This window comes from Chiroxiphia lanceolata, chromosome 6 (assembly GCF_009829145.1).
Source record: "Chiroxiphia lanceolata isolate bChiLan1 chromosome 6, bChiLan1.pri, whole genome shotgun sequence".
NCBI lineage: Eukaryota > Metazoa > Chordata > Aves > Passeriformes > Pipridae > Chiroxiphia > Chiroxiphia lanceolata.
The window spans coordinates 11,075,456-11,088,725 of record NC_045642.1 but is presented as its reverse complement, the minus strand read 5'-3'; the positions used below and the strand labels follow the sequence as shown (position 1 = coordinate 11,088,725).

The 13,270-nt window shown below is 40.5% G+C and overlaps 1 protein-coding gene across 9 annotated transcripts; it reads right to left on the bottom strand.

The window, feature by feature from the left end:
* Window positions 1-860: 860 nt before the first annotated feature.
* RNF141 (ring finger protein 141) lies at window positions 861-13,270 on the bottom strand. Of its 9 annotated transcripts, none has more exons than XM_032690009.1 (7): window positions 13,193-13,270; window positions 11,826-11,862; window positions 11,174-11,376; window positions 9,585-9,693; window positions 8,438-8,619; window positions 5,356-5,463; window positions 861-3,692 (listed from the first exon to the last, which is right to left on the bottom strand). In XM_032690009.1, the coding sequence occupies exons 3-7, from the start codon at window positions 11,356-11,358 to the stop codon at window positions 3,542-3,544; spliced, it is 735 nt and encodes a 244-aa protein (XP_032545900.1). In that variant the 5' UTR covers window positions 11,359-11,376; window positions 11,826-11,862; window positions 13,193-13,270; the 3' UTR covers window positions 861-3,541. The 9 variants fall into 9 exon arrangements, with proteins under 9 accessions (XP_032545900.1, XP_032545895.1, XP_032545899.1 ...); XM_032690004.1 differs by lacking the exon at window positions 13,193-13,270 and adding an exon at window positions 13,128-13,142; XM_032690008.1 differs by lacking the exon at window positions 11,826-11,862 and having other exon boundaries at window positions 13,193-13,263.

Here is a 13,270-nt window from a genome sequence, read left to right as displayed (position 1 = left end):
GGGGTGGAATTTAACAGTTCAGTTCAAACCTATAGCACAGAGATCTCACTGGTTGCCCTGGTTTCCAGTACTGGAACGAGTAGGGATTAGAAAACTTGTATAATTATATATAAAATTCTCTTTAAAGGAAAGATACGGAAGTTAAATGTACCATTTCCTACTAAAAAAGAAACATGCACATTACATTGATAAGGTGCCTAAACCTGAAAGTTGGTAAATAGAAACATTTCCTAATTGCCCAAGTACACCTACCTCTTGGTGTGCCTGTCAACTGGTCACTTTTTCCATTTTAATTTCCTGATCTGTTAATGAATTCCTCTCTCATTTCTCACTTGGCTTCGAAAGATCCAAACAGGTAAGCCAAGTAACTAGACAGAGGAAACAGTTACATTAATTACATAATTCAATTCTTATTTAAACAAATAACAGGGAAAAATTAAAAAGAAAAAAATATTCCAAACCTTAGCATTCTTAAGCTTTAAAATACCATCTGAAATATGATGAAATAACTTGGGGAAAAAGTATATCACACTTCTCTGAACATAAAAGTAAAAATCCTTTCCCTAAAGAAACCTGCTCCTCAATATTGTCCTTTTAAGAATTAAGTTATTTTTCCCATCACTGCAGAACATCCCAATTTATTTGTGTACTCAAGAATCAGAGCAACTCTTTATTGCAGAGCTGCATTAAGCCACCTTGTTAATACCACCCTTCAAAATTTCAGAGAGCTCTGACTCACAATGGCATACTTTTAACCACACCACCTGTACAAGGCAATTGTATTTGGATTAAAACTCAGTGTTCAGACTTCTGTGGTATGAAAATCCAAGAGATTCCTTAAGCTTAAAAGAACTCTGACATTTCTTCCAAAGTAACTTTATTGCACAATTCATACACAAAGTTTAATATAGTGGAATGTCCTTAGCCATTAATATGATCTCTAACGTTTAAATTGCAATTTCACATTAAACCTGTAAGAAATGTTCACTTAACACAAGAAAGTTAATTTGTTCTAATGCCCCCCACCAACAGTTATTTGTAGTAATTCACATTTTCAAGGTCTAGCTTCTGGAACTCATTGCCATGTCCATGCCAGTGAGATTCCTTTTCCAAACTTCTTTGCTAAATGTCACACTTCAGAGTAAGTAATACCAACCGATACCAAATTACTAGTTTTTCAGTGTTAATATACCTATTTTTCCATATAACATACAGTACATATATTTTACAAGGCACACATTACAGTACCTACATCACAGCAGTGTGAATTACAGCAACTTAATTAAAAAAAGCTGTACAGAATACAAAGTTTACTTTTTCACTATTTAAATAACTTTTGCATTAGTTTATATTGTAATTGCAAGTGTCATTATGCTGCAATTAACAACCTGTTTGCATCATTATAAAATTACATTTTAAGAAGTTCGTGTCAGTTCTCAGCAGAAAGTCAACTTATAAAATCTCAGTTCAGAAGAATAATTCTTGAAATACTTGAAAAATAAAGTTAGCTTGAAGCTTTCATTTAGATGTTCTTTCTGTTCCAGTGATATAAAAAGTTTAAAAAATTCAAAGGTTGTTTTAAAGTTCTGGACATGGACTAATGCAAGCTCAAAGAGCAAAAAGAAACCAAACTGGTGTGTGATTAGGAACATTTGCAAATGTTTTAGCGGAAAATCCTGGGTCATTAACAATTTTCAGCCCAAACAATGACTGCCTTTAACAACCGAACTATTTTTAACAACCAAACACTCCATACATTTTCTGAAGAATATCTCATTGCTATCAATGGCTTAACAAAGGAAAAAAAATGAGTTCTAAGCTATACACACTCCTAAATGGATTTTTCCATAGCTAAATACAGATTTACACACTAAGCCATACTGGCTTTCAGATAACAGACATAGGAGGAGTACGTTGCTTATCTGTCTTAAAGTCTATAAATTTGACAACTGTGCCATAAGCCAAGCTCAAACAGGTGCCATATGCTATGCACATTCTTTAACAAACTGGAGTATAATAGAGAGATTCTCAAGATCTAGTTCACAATGTAATTAAATTACTTTGTAGCCAATTAAGAAAAATAACCTAAATGTGCATATCTATGTGTGCACATGCCTTTGAGGTTCAGAACCTGTCTGGGACAAAAGGCCTTACCTTATGGCATCACTGAATTTTAACAAGTATGGTAAATAAAAATGCAGTCTTACAGTAAGCAAGATTTATGCTGATATTCCATAAAACGCTACATTTGTATATTTTAACTTGAGGCTATTGAGTGAGAAAAAGTAGTATTTGTTAATATATATTAAAAAACTTTATTAATTAATTCTCTACAGTAGCCGTTCACTTCCCTAACACTACTTATGCAAAAGAGGCTTAAGATGGGTTTCCCGAGTACTAACAATTGTAGACTGCCTCAACTGAGCACTTTAAAGATTTTATTCTGCTAGACACAAAATGCCATTGCACTCCAGTTGTGACATCCCTCTTCCCAAGCTGTCACATGCACATCTCGCTGCAAGCAACATTATTGTTGAAGTTCCCCTCTGCTACATAAAAGCATATTGCACTTGTAGATATAAAGCACAGCACCCTCAGATTATCTATCACCTTGTAACTCTTCGTATACCTTATCACTTTGATTTCACCACTTCAAAAACTCAAGAGGAGCAGGTAAAACCACAGCATCAGACTAAACTACACCTCATTTGCTAATTCAAATAAAGGCATTCTCTTCAGACATGCCCAATGTTTAGAAGTAATTTTGGCTGTTTTTTATCAAAAACTATGGAGAAACTGATTTACTGTTTTTAGGATTGTGTATGAAACTGTTTAATGTTTCCAAGCTAATAAGACTATGCTAAACATCATATAAAAATATTCTAAGAGATAAGTCTTGTTAGAAGAATAAGGGGAAGCGCACAAGTACATGTACAGAGCTGTCTACACTCTCCAAAACAGATTTAAAATAATTAATGCTAAAAGTCATAACAGATCAGGTTGATACAAGTGCCTGTAAACCCTAAAAGCAGCAATAACTGACTACTGAAGAACAGGCAGTGGGACATCTTCAAGTTTCAGCAGAGAAATTTCAAATTACCAACCACTCCTGCTAACTCATCACCTTTATTCACGTTCGTTGGGAAACTACGAGGGACTGCTTTTAAGGGCAAGAACTGGGAGGTCAAGGTTCATCTGACAACGTTCCTCTCTGCAGCAGTACACTGGGATGTTCAAACAGCAGTTAGCAGCCGCAGTTGTGCTGTTACGAATTGCTTCATCTAGTAGTTGAACTGTTAATATCAAAAGAGTTTACTGAAGGTGCAGTTTGATCATTAGGGTTGCACACACACACACACACACACACACACACACAGAGATTTGCTCATACACCCAGTGTTTCAAAGGAGCAGCGTCGGTTCACAGCAGCCAAGAGGGGACGGAAAAGGCGGACTCTGGAAGAGTGGCAACGGGAGGTAAAAACAGACGTCCATGGAAACGAAAGCTTCAAGTGGCTCTGCTCTGCTCAGCCTGGCCAGGGTCAGGGTCTGTGGGGCTGGCCAGCTTCATCCACCATGTTAAGGATGTAAGTGGCAACATCGTCTTCCGTAGGTGCGTCTGAGACCACCCAAGAATCACCCGCCCCAGTCACTTGCCGCCGGCACACAGGACAGTTCCTGTGACGGTCGCTCCTGTTAGGAAGTCAGAGACATGAGGGTTTTTCACTGATAGTGTCTTCCTGGCCAAAAAAAGCCAAAAGAGCCCCCAAACAGACAAACAAAACCCACACAGAAACCAAAAATCAACCCAGTGAGAACTTCAAGAATGATGAGGTTAACTGGATTAGACCGCTTATCTTATTTTTTTTCTTTAAAAACTTTGTGAGGAAGACTGGGCAACAATTCTGAGTGGAGCTCCACTGGAGAGAAAATTTGGAATCATGTTCCTCATAATATTTTTTTCAGGTTAAGCAGAATGCATCTAGCTACCTGTCCGGAAAGTTTAAATGGAAACCCACAGTCTAAATGAATTCTTCCTATCTTCAGATATTCAGCTGAGGTACTGCAGAAACCAGACCTCATAAGCTTCCTAGATAAAGAGAAGGACCCCTTTTCCTGGGGGAAAAACTAAACATCACTGAAGTTTGGACCTGGTCCCTCAGGGCCCCATCCCCCTCCACCACCTCAGGGGTCCCAAACAACTACGCTTCTGAGCTGGGAGCCTCTGTTACATGCCTAAATTAAGAAGAGATGAACCTTAAAAACTGCCTACCAAAAAAAGAAGATGGTATAACTGGAACTTACTTAGGAATGCAGCTGATTCATTAGCAAAAGCAGCACAGGATCCACTCTCCCCCACAGTGGTTAAACTAAGCCCTGTCTTGCTGATAAATGTTCAAATGTTTTCCCAGAAGAGAAAGATGACTCGTTATATTCTGAGACCCAATGATTTTTTTACTGTGGTTTTTCCTTGTGGGAGCATGTAAGAGTGACTTCTTTGGTAAGTGTTTGAAAAGCCACAAAACAAAATTCTTATGCACAAATTATATACAAAATGATTTGCAGTAACTAGGCAAAAAAAGGCCTTTAGCAGAGCATATGTGTACCCCCTCCTGCCAGACTGCCAGCACACCTGCCTTATCCTTGCACGCCTGCGTGGCCAGGGAAGAGCTCTGCTCCTCCACAAAGCAATGTCTCTCTCTCTCAGTTTTCCAACAACTGGAGTATCAGAGAGACTCAGAGACTGAAAAGCTGCTCAGTTTACTATGAAGCTGAACATAACATTGTAGGATACATGTCACACATAAATTTGAAGGTGCTGCCATTGGGAAGAATTATTTTTCTGGAAAAGTCTGATACATTCAAATCAGTAAAATGGTATTTGAAGTGAAAGCATAACATATGGAAAAAAATCCCTCTGGTAGTTATTTCCCAAATGAGTGACAGACAGTCCAACTTGCCTTCATATTTGCATAGTCTTACAAGTTTTGAGATTTTGTGAAGCATAACATGCCAGCATCCACATATACTGTCTTCTCTAGTTTTTGAGCACGAATAAAAGAATTTAATTTTAGAAGAATAAAAAGGCATAAGAAATTACAAAAAAAAAAGCTGAAAAGCACTTTCACATCCCTTTTTTCCAAAATGAAATTCTTTGTAAGGTTTAAAACCCCTGCTTTCCTTCTGCTGCGGTCTGATTTTACTCAAGCTTGTTATGTATCGTATCTACGTTAGCTTGGAAATATCTTCAGATATTAAATTATTTGGGAACTAAGGAATTCGTTGGACCAAACTGAAACATGTCAGGTAACCAGTACATACTGCAAAATAATTAAAATTCTTCAATATGCATTACCATTTATCGATGCATTTCTGGCAGAAACTGTGAGCACACGGCAAGATTAAGTCGGCACGCCCATCCATGCAAATGCAACATTCCTCTTCATCTGTCAGCTGCTTAACCCTGCAGAAAAGAAGACACTGTTTTCTTCCACATGTTTTAAATTTATGCCCTAGTAACTACATTTTTCACAATAATTAGTGATGGACAGAAAGGAACACCTGTGCTTGTAATTTGTGAATGGACTAGTTCTGTGTCAGCAGACACAGCCTCAAGCTGACAGCAAACAGCAGCGTGTGAACTAAACTTAGAATATGCTTTTATTTTTTTGTGTCGGGTGTTGCCAAAGGGTTCTGTAAATCCCTTTTCAGAAGGGTTATCAACAAGGAAGCCTGGGGAGTTGTAACTGTTCCGTATCACACGACTGGGCAAATGAACAGAATCACTGTTTGCATTAAAGGCAGGAGAAGAACCTGCCTTCCTTTCACAGGCTGAACTATTTCATAACCAACTTTGCCAAATTTCTGTGTGCTGGCTTATGTCCTAGACAAAAACATGCATGTCAAGAGGATCCCTACTACTATGCATGTTCACTGATTTCTCATGCCATCAAAATGCCAGGAGCTAAGCTGCTCGTTGGACTGAAAAGTTTTAACTTGCAATACACTCAGCATGATTGTTCCTCAAATTAGGAATCTCAAGTGGACTGTTACAACAGGGGAAGTTTAAAAATTAGATCACTCCCCGAGACAGACATTGCCATTTTATCTGTCTTCATTTTTTTCCCAAATAATAGAAATCCTTATGGACAGTCCCTAACAGTAGTATTTCAAATATAAGCATCATCAAGACTTCTGTAGCGTGAAAAGGTGCAGAGAATCCTCAGCTTTCACTGACCTAACAAGACATGGAAAGTTCCCTAATTTTATGGGCATGGCTCATAAGTAAGTGATCTGAACTGCTTAGGCTTTCCAAAAATCGTAATTTGGGAATCCCTTTTCTGACTTGAGGCACCAAGACAGCGTTCTAGAACAGATGGCATTTCAGGAGAGACAGTCATCTCAGTGACTGTTGACCAGACCACTTTTGCTTAGGCATCTGGCGAGCTTGTCAAATACAGCCTCATTTTTTAACTGTACACATTAGCCAGCTAATGGACAGCAGTCAGCATGCTCCTGTTTTATTTTTCTGTAGGTCCTTGCTTTTTGAGACCTTACTTTAAAATCACAGGAGATTTTTTTACAGATGGAGATTAGCATACAGTGAGGACAAAAGTTTTCAAAAAAAATTTACCTTTTGGGTAGCACACTATGTTTTTTGGACCTGTTCCCTTCCATTTCCCTCCCCACGCAACTCTGATTACTAACCTTTGACAGCACTTCAATTTTTGAGATTTGCTGGTGTATATACAAGCAATTATACAAGCCCCATTTATAAAGTTTCTGCAAATGAAGGTTTAGTCATAGCACTAAGTTCCTGAAGAAAAGGTAAAATAAAAGAGAGGCAGACTATAGAAATGCTTGTCCCTTCATTATCAGAAAGCATAAACCACTTATGCATATTTTGGAATGCTCTGAGTAAGATGTTGTAGAGAAATGGGGTATTATTCCAGTGGAAGAATTAAGATAAGAAGAATGAACCAGACAACATTTGCTATTTTTAGACAGCGACAGATGACTTTGCAGAACTGAAAAATGACTAAAGGTGAGAAGAATTTGGGCAAATGGGTGATTATCTCAGAAAACCAGAAGATTTTCTTTGTGTAAAACACTTGAAGGTGCTTCAGCCTGTGCTTTGCTTAATGACTTGAAAAACTTGGATAGGACACAAGCTCACTCAATTGCTCCATATTAGCAAAGTATATTCTGTTATTACGTCACTAATACTACCTCAAGTGATGAAGTTTACAAACAAGAAGGATGTTCAGCTCCCCCACCTCAAAGTCTGAAAACTGAAAAAGAAACTCACATAGGAAACCTTTAACTTTACTCATTGACTTTAGCAATATATGAAGTTGTTTTCCATAAGTATTTGGGGTCTGTTTTGTCTGGTTGGTTTGTTTGAATGTGTGTTCTTGTATAACTTTGAGAAAGAACAGGAAAATAAGCTTTTTGGAACATGTCCACAATGTACTACTTTATTCTAGCATTCTAATAACTTAGAACAGCCAGTAATTTAAGATTGTTTGTTCCCAAATCAGAGAAACAGGAAATTAAATTAAATGAAAATAATAACATTCTGCAATCCACTGACTTAGAAAAACCAGTGGGCTCTATCTGTGGAGTGACAGCACAGCTGACCCCTTTGGAATTCTAACAGCTCAGCTGGTTTTATTAAAATACCTGGCTACCAGCTCTTCACTGGTTAATACAGAGAACTGTACCATTTATTACTTTTTCTTATAAAACCTAACCCTACTTCACTTAAAACTGACTTAGAACTCTGAACTAATTCAGGAAGTGAAAACTAAGGAATTACTGGTAGCAATACTTCCACACAGGGAAAGGGCGACAGGCTTCTTGCTGTTACATTCAGTTTGAACTGAAGTTATTGCAGGTGTTGACCTCAGCCTTTTGTTTTTCCTCTGGTTAACAAAGCAGAATGTCAACATGTGTGAGAGTTCACATTTTTCCAGTCTTACAAGTTAAATTATTACCCTAATTGATGAGTTTCTAGTGGCAACAGATGGGAACTTTCATATGCCAAAACGTAAGAGGAAGAGAAAGTTAAAGTGGAACAATAACAAAATCTGTTTAAACAAACACTGTCAAACCCCCTAGATTTGCAGCTGCAGCTGATTCCGTTTCCTCCTGTTTCCTTATTCAGGAGATCCGACATATACCATGTTTATATTAGAACTGATCATTAAAAGGATTGTTCTGAAGCTGAGGTGTGGCAGCACCAACAGAACTTCACCCAAGTACAGATCCCTTGGTGCAAGAGAAGGTGTTCTGTTCCTGTCTGAGGTGATACAAAGCCTGCAGCTGCCAAGAGCAAGCAGTTCTGATCCTTAGGCATTTGTAGTTCAGGTTTTAAACACAACTTCCAAAATACTGATGTTGTAACTGTGGTCAGAAGCTAAAGTGTATCGAAATACCTTCCCATCCACAAGCTGGCCTGACACGATGACAGAGACGTCAAACTCTCAGAAGCTTCTTCAGAAGTATCACTCTGTGCAAGAACTCCTGCTGCTTGACTGGTGATGTCTTTATAAAGTTGAATGAACTGATATAAGTTCAAGATTCTGGAAGCTTCCACGATGCCACTTGTTTTATTTATCTTAAGATACAAGAATTGTTCACAATTACTTATCAGATTTCAACCTGACATCGCTCACCATGTTTTTAATGCACTGCAGTTCTCAGGGCAGCAGCCACCTTTCCAAGTGTCCATCACCTTCTTAGCAAGCCACAGTGTGCTTCAGCAGAGTTAAGAGCTGCACACACAGCTGCTGCAGCTCGGGGAATGCCACAGAGAGGACCACATTTTTAGGCCAAGGCACTTGCCATCATTAGTCAAATGAACTAAATTGTGAGGAGGGACCTAATGCCTAGAAAACTGGACTGAACTTAGAGACCAGAATAATCAGCCACTTGATATTTGAACTTAAAATGTCCTACAATGATGGCTGCCTTGATGAAAACTAAGAGCAAACACAAAAGCACAATCTGTTAGTTTCAAAAAAGGTTTGAGGGTTGGCTTGGTAACTGCATGTTAAGATTGCTCAGTGGATTCAGGACCATTTAAGGACATTACTTACAGGATACAGAGGGGAAAATCTCATTAGAAAGAGCAAACTTTTTAAGTTTTTGTGATGCTCTTACTCCTAAGTTAAACATTTAACTTTTAGATTGGTTTTCTGAGGGATCAGACCATATACAGCCACACTAGCTCAACTAATAATGCCTGGAATTGCTGACTAACTTCTACTATCAGACCACATAGTTCCCAGTTTGCTGTACCATTGGATAACTTGACCTCACAGATCATCTGAATTGGCAACTAAAGGGCTGTAAGTGCTCCACTGGAAGATACCACTCCTTTAACTTACTTATGAAAATGCTTTTGTTAATGTGCTTTTTGGAGAAACTTATAATTTAGACTTAATTTATCTCCAACAGCATCCTTGAATACATCATCTGCAGCAAAATACATGTAGCAGGTGTTGGATTTTACCAGTCAAAGTGACAGCCCTCAAATACCTGCACACAAACCGCCAATCCCATTAAAACTGTCAAACTTACCTTGGTACATATGATCCGAACTATCACCTTCCAGAAAGCAGAAGTATCAGAACCAGGCTGCACTTCAAATAACAGATGTTTGTCTTGTCCAGAAGCCAATTTTGCAGTACTGAAATAAAGCAACATCAGTTTTACACCATGTGATAGACGTGCAAGGATCAGCAGCCTCAGCCACAGTGGGATTATTTACTGTTCACTTGTCTGCTCTTTATCCTTACAGAGGTTTTAGCAATACTGCCCACAGACATCAAAGTGAAGAGTAATGACCTTCTCAGCATGCCATTTTATATAAAATACACAATCCACTTCGCTTCAAATTGCACAGCAAACTTCAGAAAATGATGTGCAAGTCTTTTGATCCAGCATCAGCAAGCAAGTGTACTTTAGAGACATCTTAATTTATATATGCTCTCACTGTTGATTACAGTAATCATATAATCTTGTGTTCAATCTAAAAAGGTTATTTCCTCATCATGTGTGTAAAAAAAAAAGCCTGTGAGTACCAACATATGCAGATGAGGTGTATTTTGGTTAGTATATATTAACAATGATGCAGTCAGGTGAAAGTGTCAGGTGACCTGAGATTTTCTTTTTAACTTTTTTAATGGAACACAGACACAATAGTCTATACCATAAGAACCAGAACAAGCTGTATTACAATCAGCCTTAAGTAAACACTCCAAAGGAAAAAACACTTGAGTAACAGTACTTTGGAGTTAATTATACTGATACGTGCCTAGATTCTCATGCAAAACATCAAGTAATGTTCTTCAAAATCTATTTATATAATGTCTCCCCAGAAGACAGCTATCTGTTCTTGAAGGTCATTCACAAAAATATGACACTCTCCAAGACAATTTCTAAACTGAACACAAATTCACATTTCTGTTAAACATCAAACACTACAAAGTGTGTGTGCATTTCCACTTCACTTTACCACTGTTATTTTATAGCATAAATGCAGGGTAAAAACGACAACTCTGCTTTTCTGTTCATTTCTTTTTACCATCACTGGTCTAACAAAAGGCAGGCTATGAAAAATCTTACTTATGCAGCCTTTTGCTGGGGATTATCCAGGTCACTGGTTCCCAACAGTAAGACACGGCTCATGCTCAGCGAGGAACAGCCTCGCAGAGGGGGCAGAGATGGCCACAAACAGTTGTGCCTCAGGTGCCACCTTCCTCCTGCTGCTGTGCTGTCCTTACAAGGCTCCCACTGCTGCTTCCTACCCCAAGTGACAGGCAGAGAGGAGGCAACACTACCTCCTTAGGTGGATGGTGGAAGGGAGAAGAGGAAGGGAGACAAGTAACACTTTAGCAAAAAGGTGCCGCTAAATGTCTGTCTCCTGTGAACTTCTAAGTGAGAGCAGTGCTTGCTGGAAGAAGAGCATTGGAGAAAAGTGAGTTTAAGGAGGAGAAATGGCTTTGGTTTTGAAGTATAATCACAACCATTATAGAAACTTCAAGAACTGAAGGAAACATCTCAAAGGGGTATGGCCAGTTCTGGCTTAGCCAGCACAGAATAATATGTTGTATATAAAGTCTCTGTAAAACACGAAAAAAAAGAGAAAGAAACAAAGTAAGGCTTACACATCATTAAGTTCAGCTACTCTTCCCAGAAACTCTTCATAGGTTAGGAAACCACTTTCTTGAACCAAAGAGGCGTGCTTTGCTACTTTTTCTGGCAACTTGTTAATTACAGTTTGTGTGTGGTTTGAAATTTGTTGACCCATGGTGAAGTTCTTCACCTCAGTTCTGTAGAAAGAAGTTCTCATTCATTTGCAGAGTCTCTGCTAAAAATATTTGAGAGAGTTACATTTTATGGTTTTGAGTGGCTACTCCCTCATTTTCCTTTAGTGTAAGAATGTAGCCACTAACTAACTAGTCTACAATAATTATTCTACAAGTAACACAACCTGAACAATCAAATCAGCAATGAAGCAGAACACTTGGAAGTGACTGGAAAGTGGCATTAAAAACTTATGAAAAATGTATTATTTTTCTTACAGCAATATCTATATTAAAGTATTTATATTTTTCACACAGATTCAGCTTCAACACAAACATATATAAATACATCCAATGAAATGGAAAAAAAAAATCATAAGATGACAATGGTAATTTATGATAATCTTTGTTTATCCTAAATATTTGTGCATGTGAATGCCTGCAAATAAGCACATTTACATCTGTTTGTACATAGACATTACATTAGGGATTAGCTTTCTTACATCAAACTTACATTGGCAGATCAAAAGAACTCCCACAGCATTCTGAAACTGGTAAGCCAAGGAATCCATGTCAGTATAAACCAATTTAGAAATTCCCCTAGCTGTCTGATAAGGATTTACCCTGTGCCTTCCCAGTCTTTATCCACTTCCTCTCTCTGATCCCTCTGATCTGACTTTCCCCCAAATGCCCCTTTGCTGAGTTCATCACTTGTAATGTAAACCATTGTTTCACACCCCTTTAAGACGTCCCCAGGCAGAGGTGTGCAATGCCCAGCTAACTGCAGCACACCCACCTGAGTTTAAACACAGATTAATCTGCATTAATACAGATAACAGCTGCATTACAAACACCTTATGAGGTGTTCACCCCCGAGAACTAGAACTTCACCCTGCAGGTACTTGTGGCTACACGTGTACCCACCCAGGGACACAACCTACAGCTGCTGAGATCTGCCACGGTGTGAGAAACACCCAGCACACAAAGGGAGCTCCTGCCAGACCATTCTGTGAAGGATTAGGGCATTTCTCAACGTAAAATAAAGTTCCCATTTACAGCTTGAGCTGTGACCAATTTCTATTTCCAGACAGATGTGGAGTCACTGTTCTCCTTCCCAATAACGCTGCAGTCCGCTCCTGTCCCGCTCCCCGGGCCGTGTTTGGAGAGCACACGCCCAGCAGATACATGTCAAGCACCACCTCACAACACCTCCCGTCACTCTCCACAGCCTCCTCATCCCGATCTCCCGGGTTGGGGTTCCCCGGAGCTGGAACGTTCCGGAGGGAGCACCTGCCGTGTGCGGGCCTGCCCAGCTCAGCACTTGTATCCCAGCACTGAGAAGTTTTGGGGGGAAAAAAACCTGCGAGGATGTCTGCAGAACTGTCTGCAGAAGAGGTTCTTCCCCCAGAGGGTGGTCGGGTACTGAACAGTCTCCCCAGAGAAGTGGTCACAGCACCAAGCCGGACACAGCTCGAGAAGCGCTTGGACAACGCTCTCAGGCACACGGTGTGACTGCCGGGGTGTCCCGTGCAGGTCTAAGGGTTGGACTCGGTGCTCCCCGTGGGTCCCCGTCAACTCGGCATGTTCTGTGGTTCTACGAAATGTTCCCTGCGGTGTATCCTGCGGGATCCGACACACCTCGCCTCACCCGCACACCCACGAGCCGCCCTGAGGGGCCCGGGCACGGCCCCTCACGGCCCGGGCGCGCCCCGCCCAGCGCGGGCCCTCAGCGCCGGCCGCGGGACGGGCCGCGCTCAGCCCGGCGGCGTCTCCGCCCCGCCCCGCCCGCTCCCCCCCCGGCCGGCCCTGCCCGCACCCTCCGGCCCCCCCGGCCCAGCGCTGCGGGCGGGCGGTCCCGGCGGTCCCGGCATTCCCGCTCACCGCAGCCCCGGCACATCCCGCGGAGCCGCCGCCGCCCCACGGGCACCGCAGCGCCGCGCTACGCGCACGCGCGGGGGG

What these genes read in the sequence shown, in the direction of transcription:
- RNF141 (XM_032690009.1), bottom strand. Translation starts at nt 11,358, where the DNA reads ATGAGAACTTCTTTCTACAGAACTGAGGTGAAGAACTTCACCATGGGT. An exon ending in GTAGCTGAACTTAATGATGT is followed by an intron (nt 9,694 to 11,173) that starts GTAAGCCTTACT and finishes GCTTTATTTCAG; the next exon opens with TACTGCAAAATTGGCTTCTG. An exon ending in CAGAAATGCATCGATAAATG is followed by an intron (nt 3,693 to 5,355) that starts GTAATGCATATT and finishes ACTTCCTAACAG; the next exon opens with GAGCGACCGTCACAGGAACT.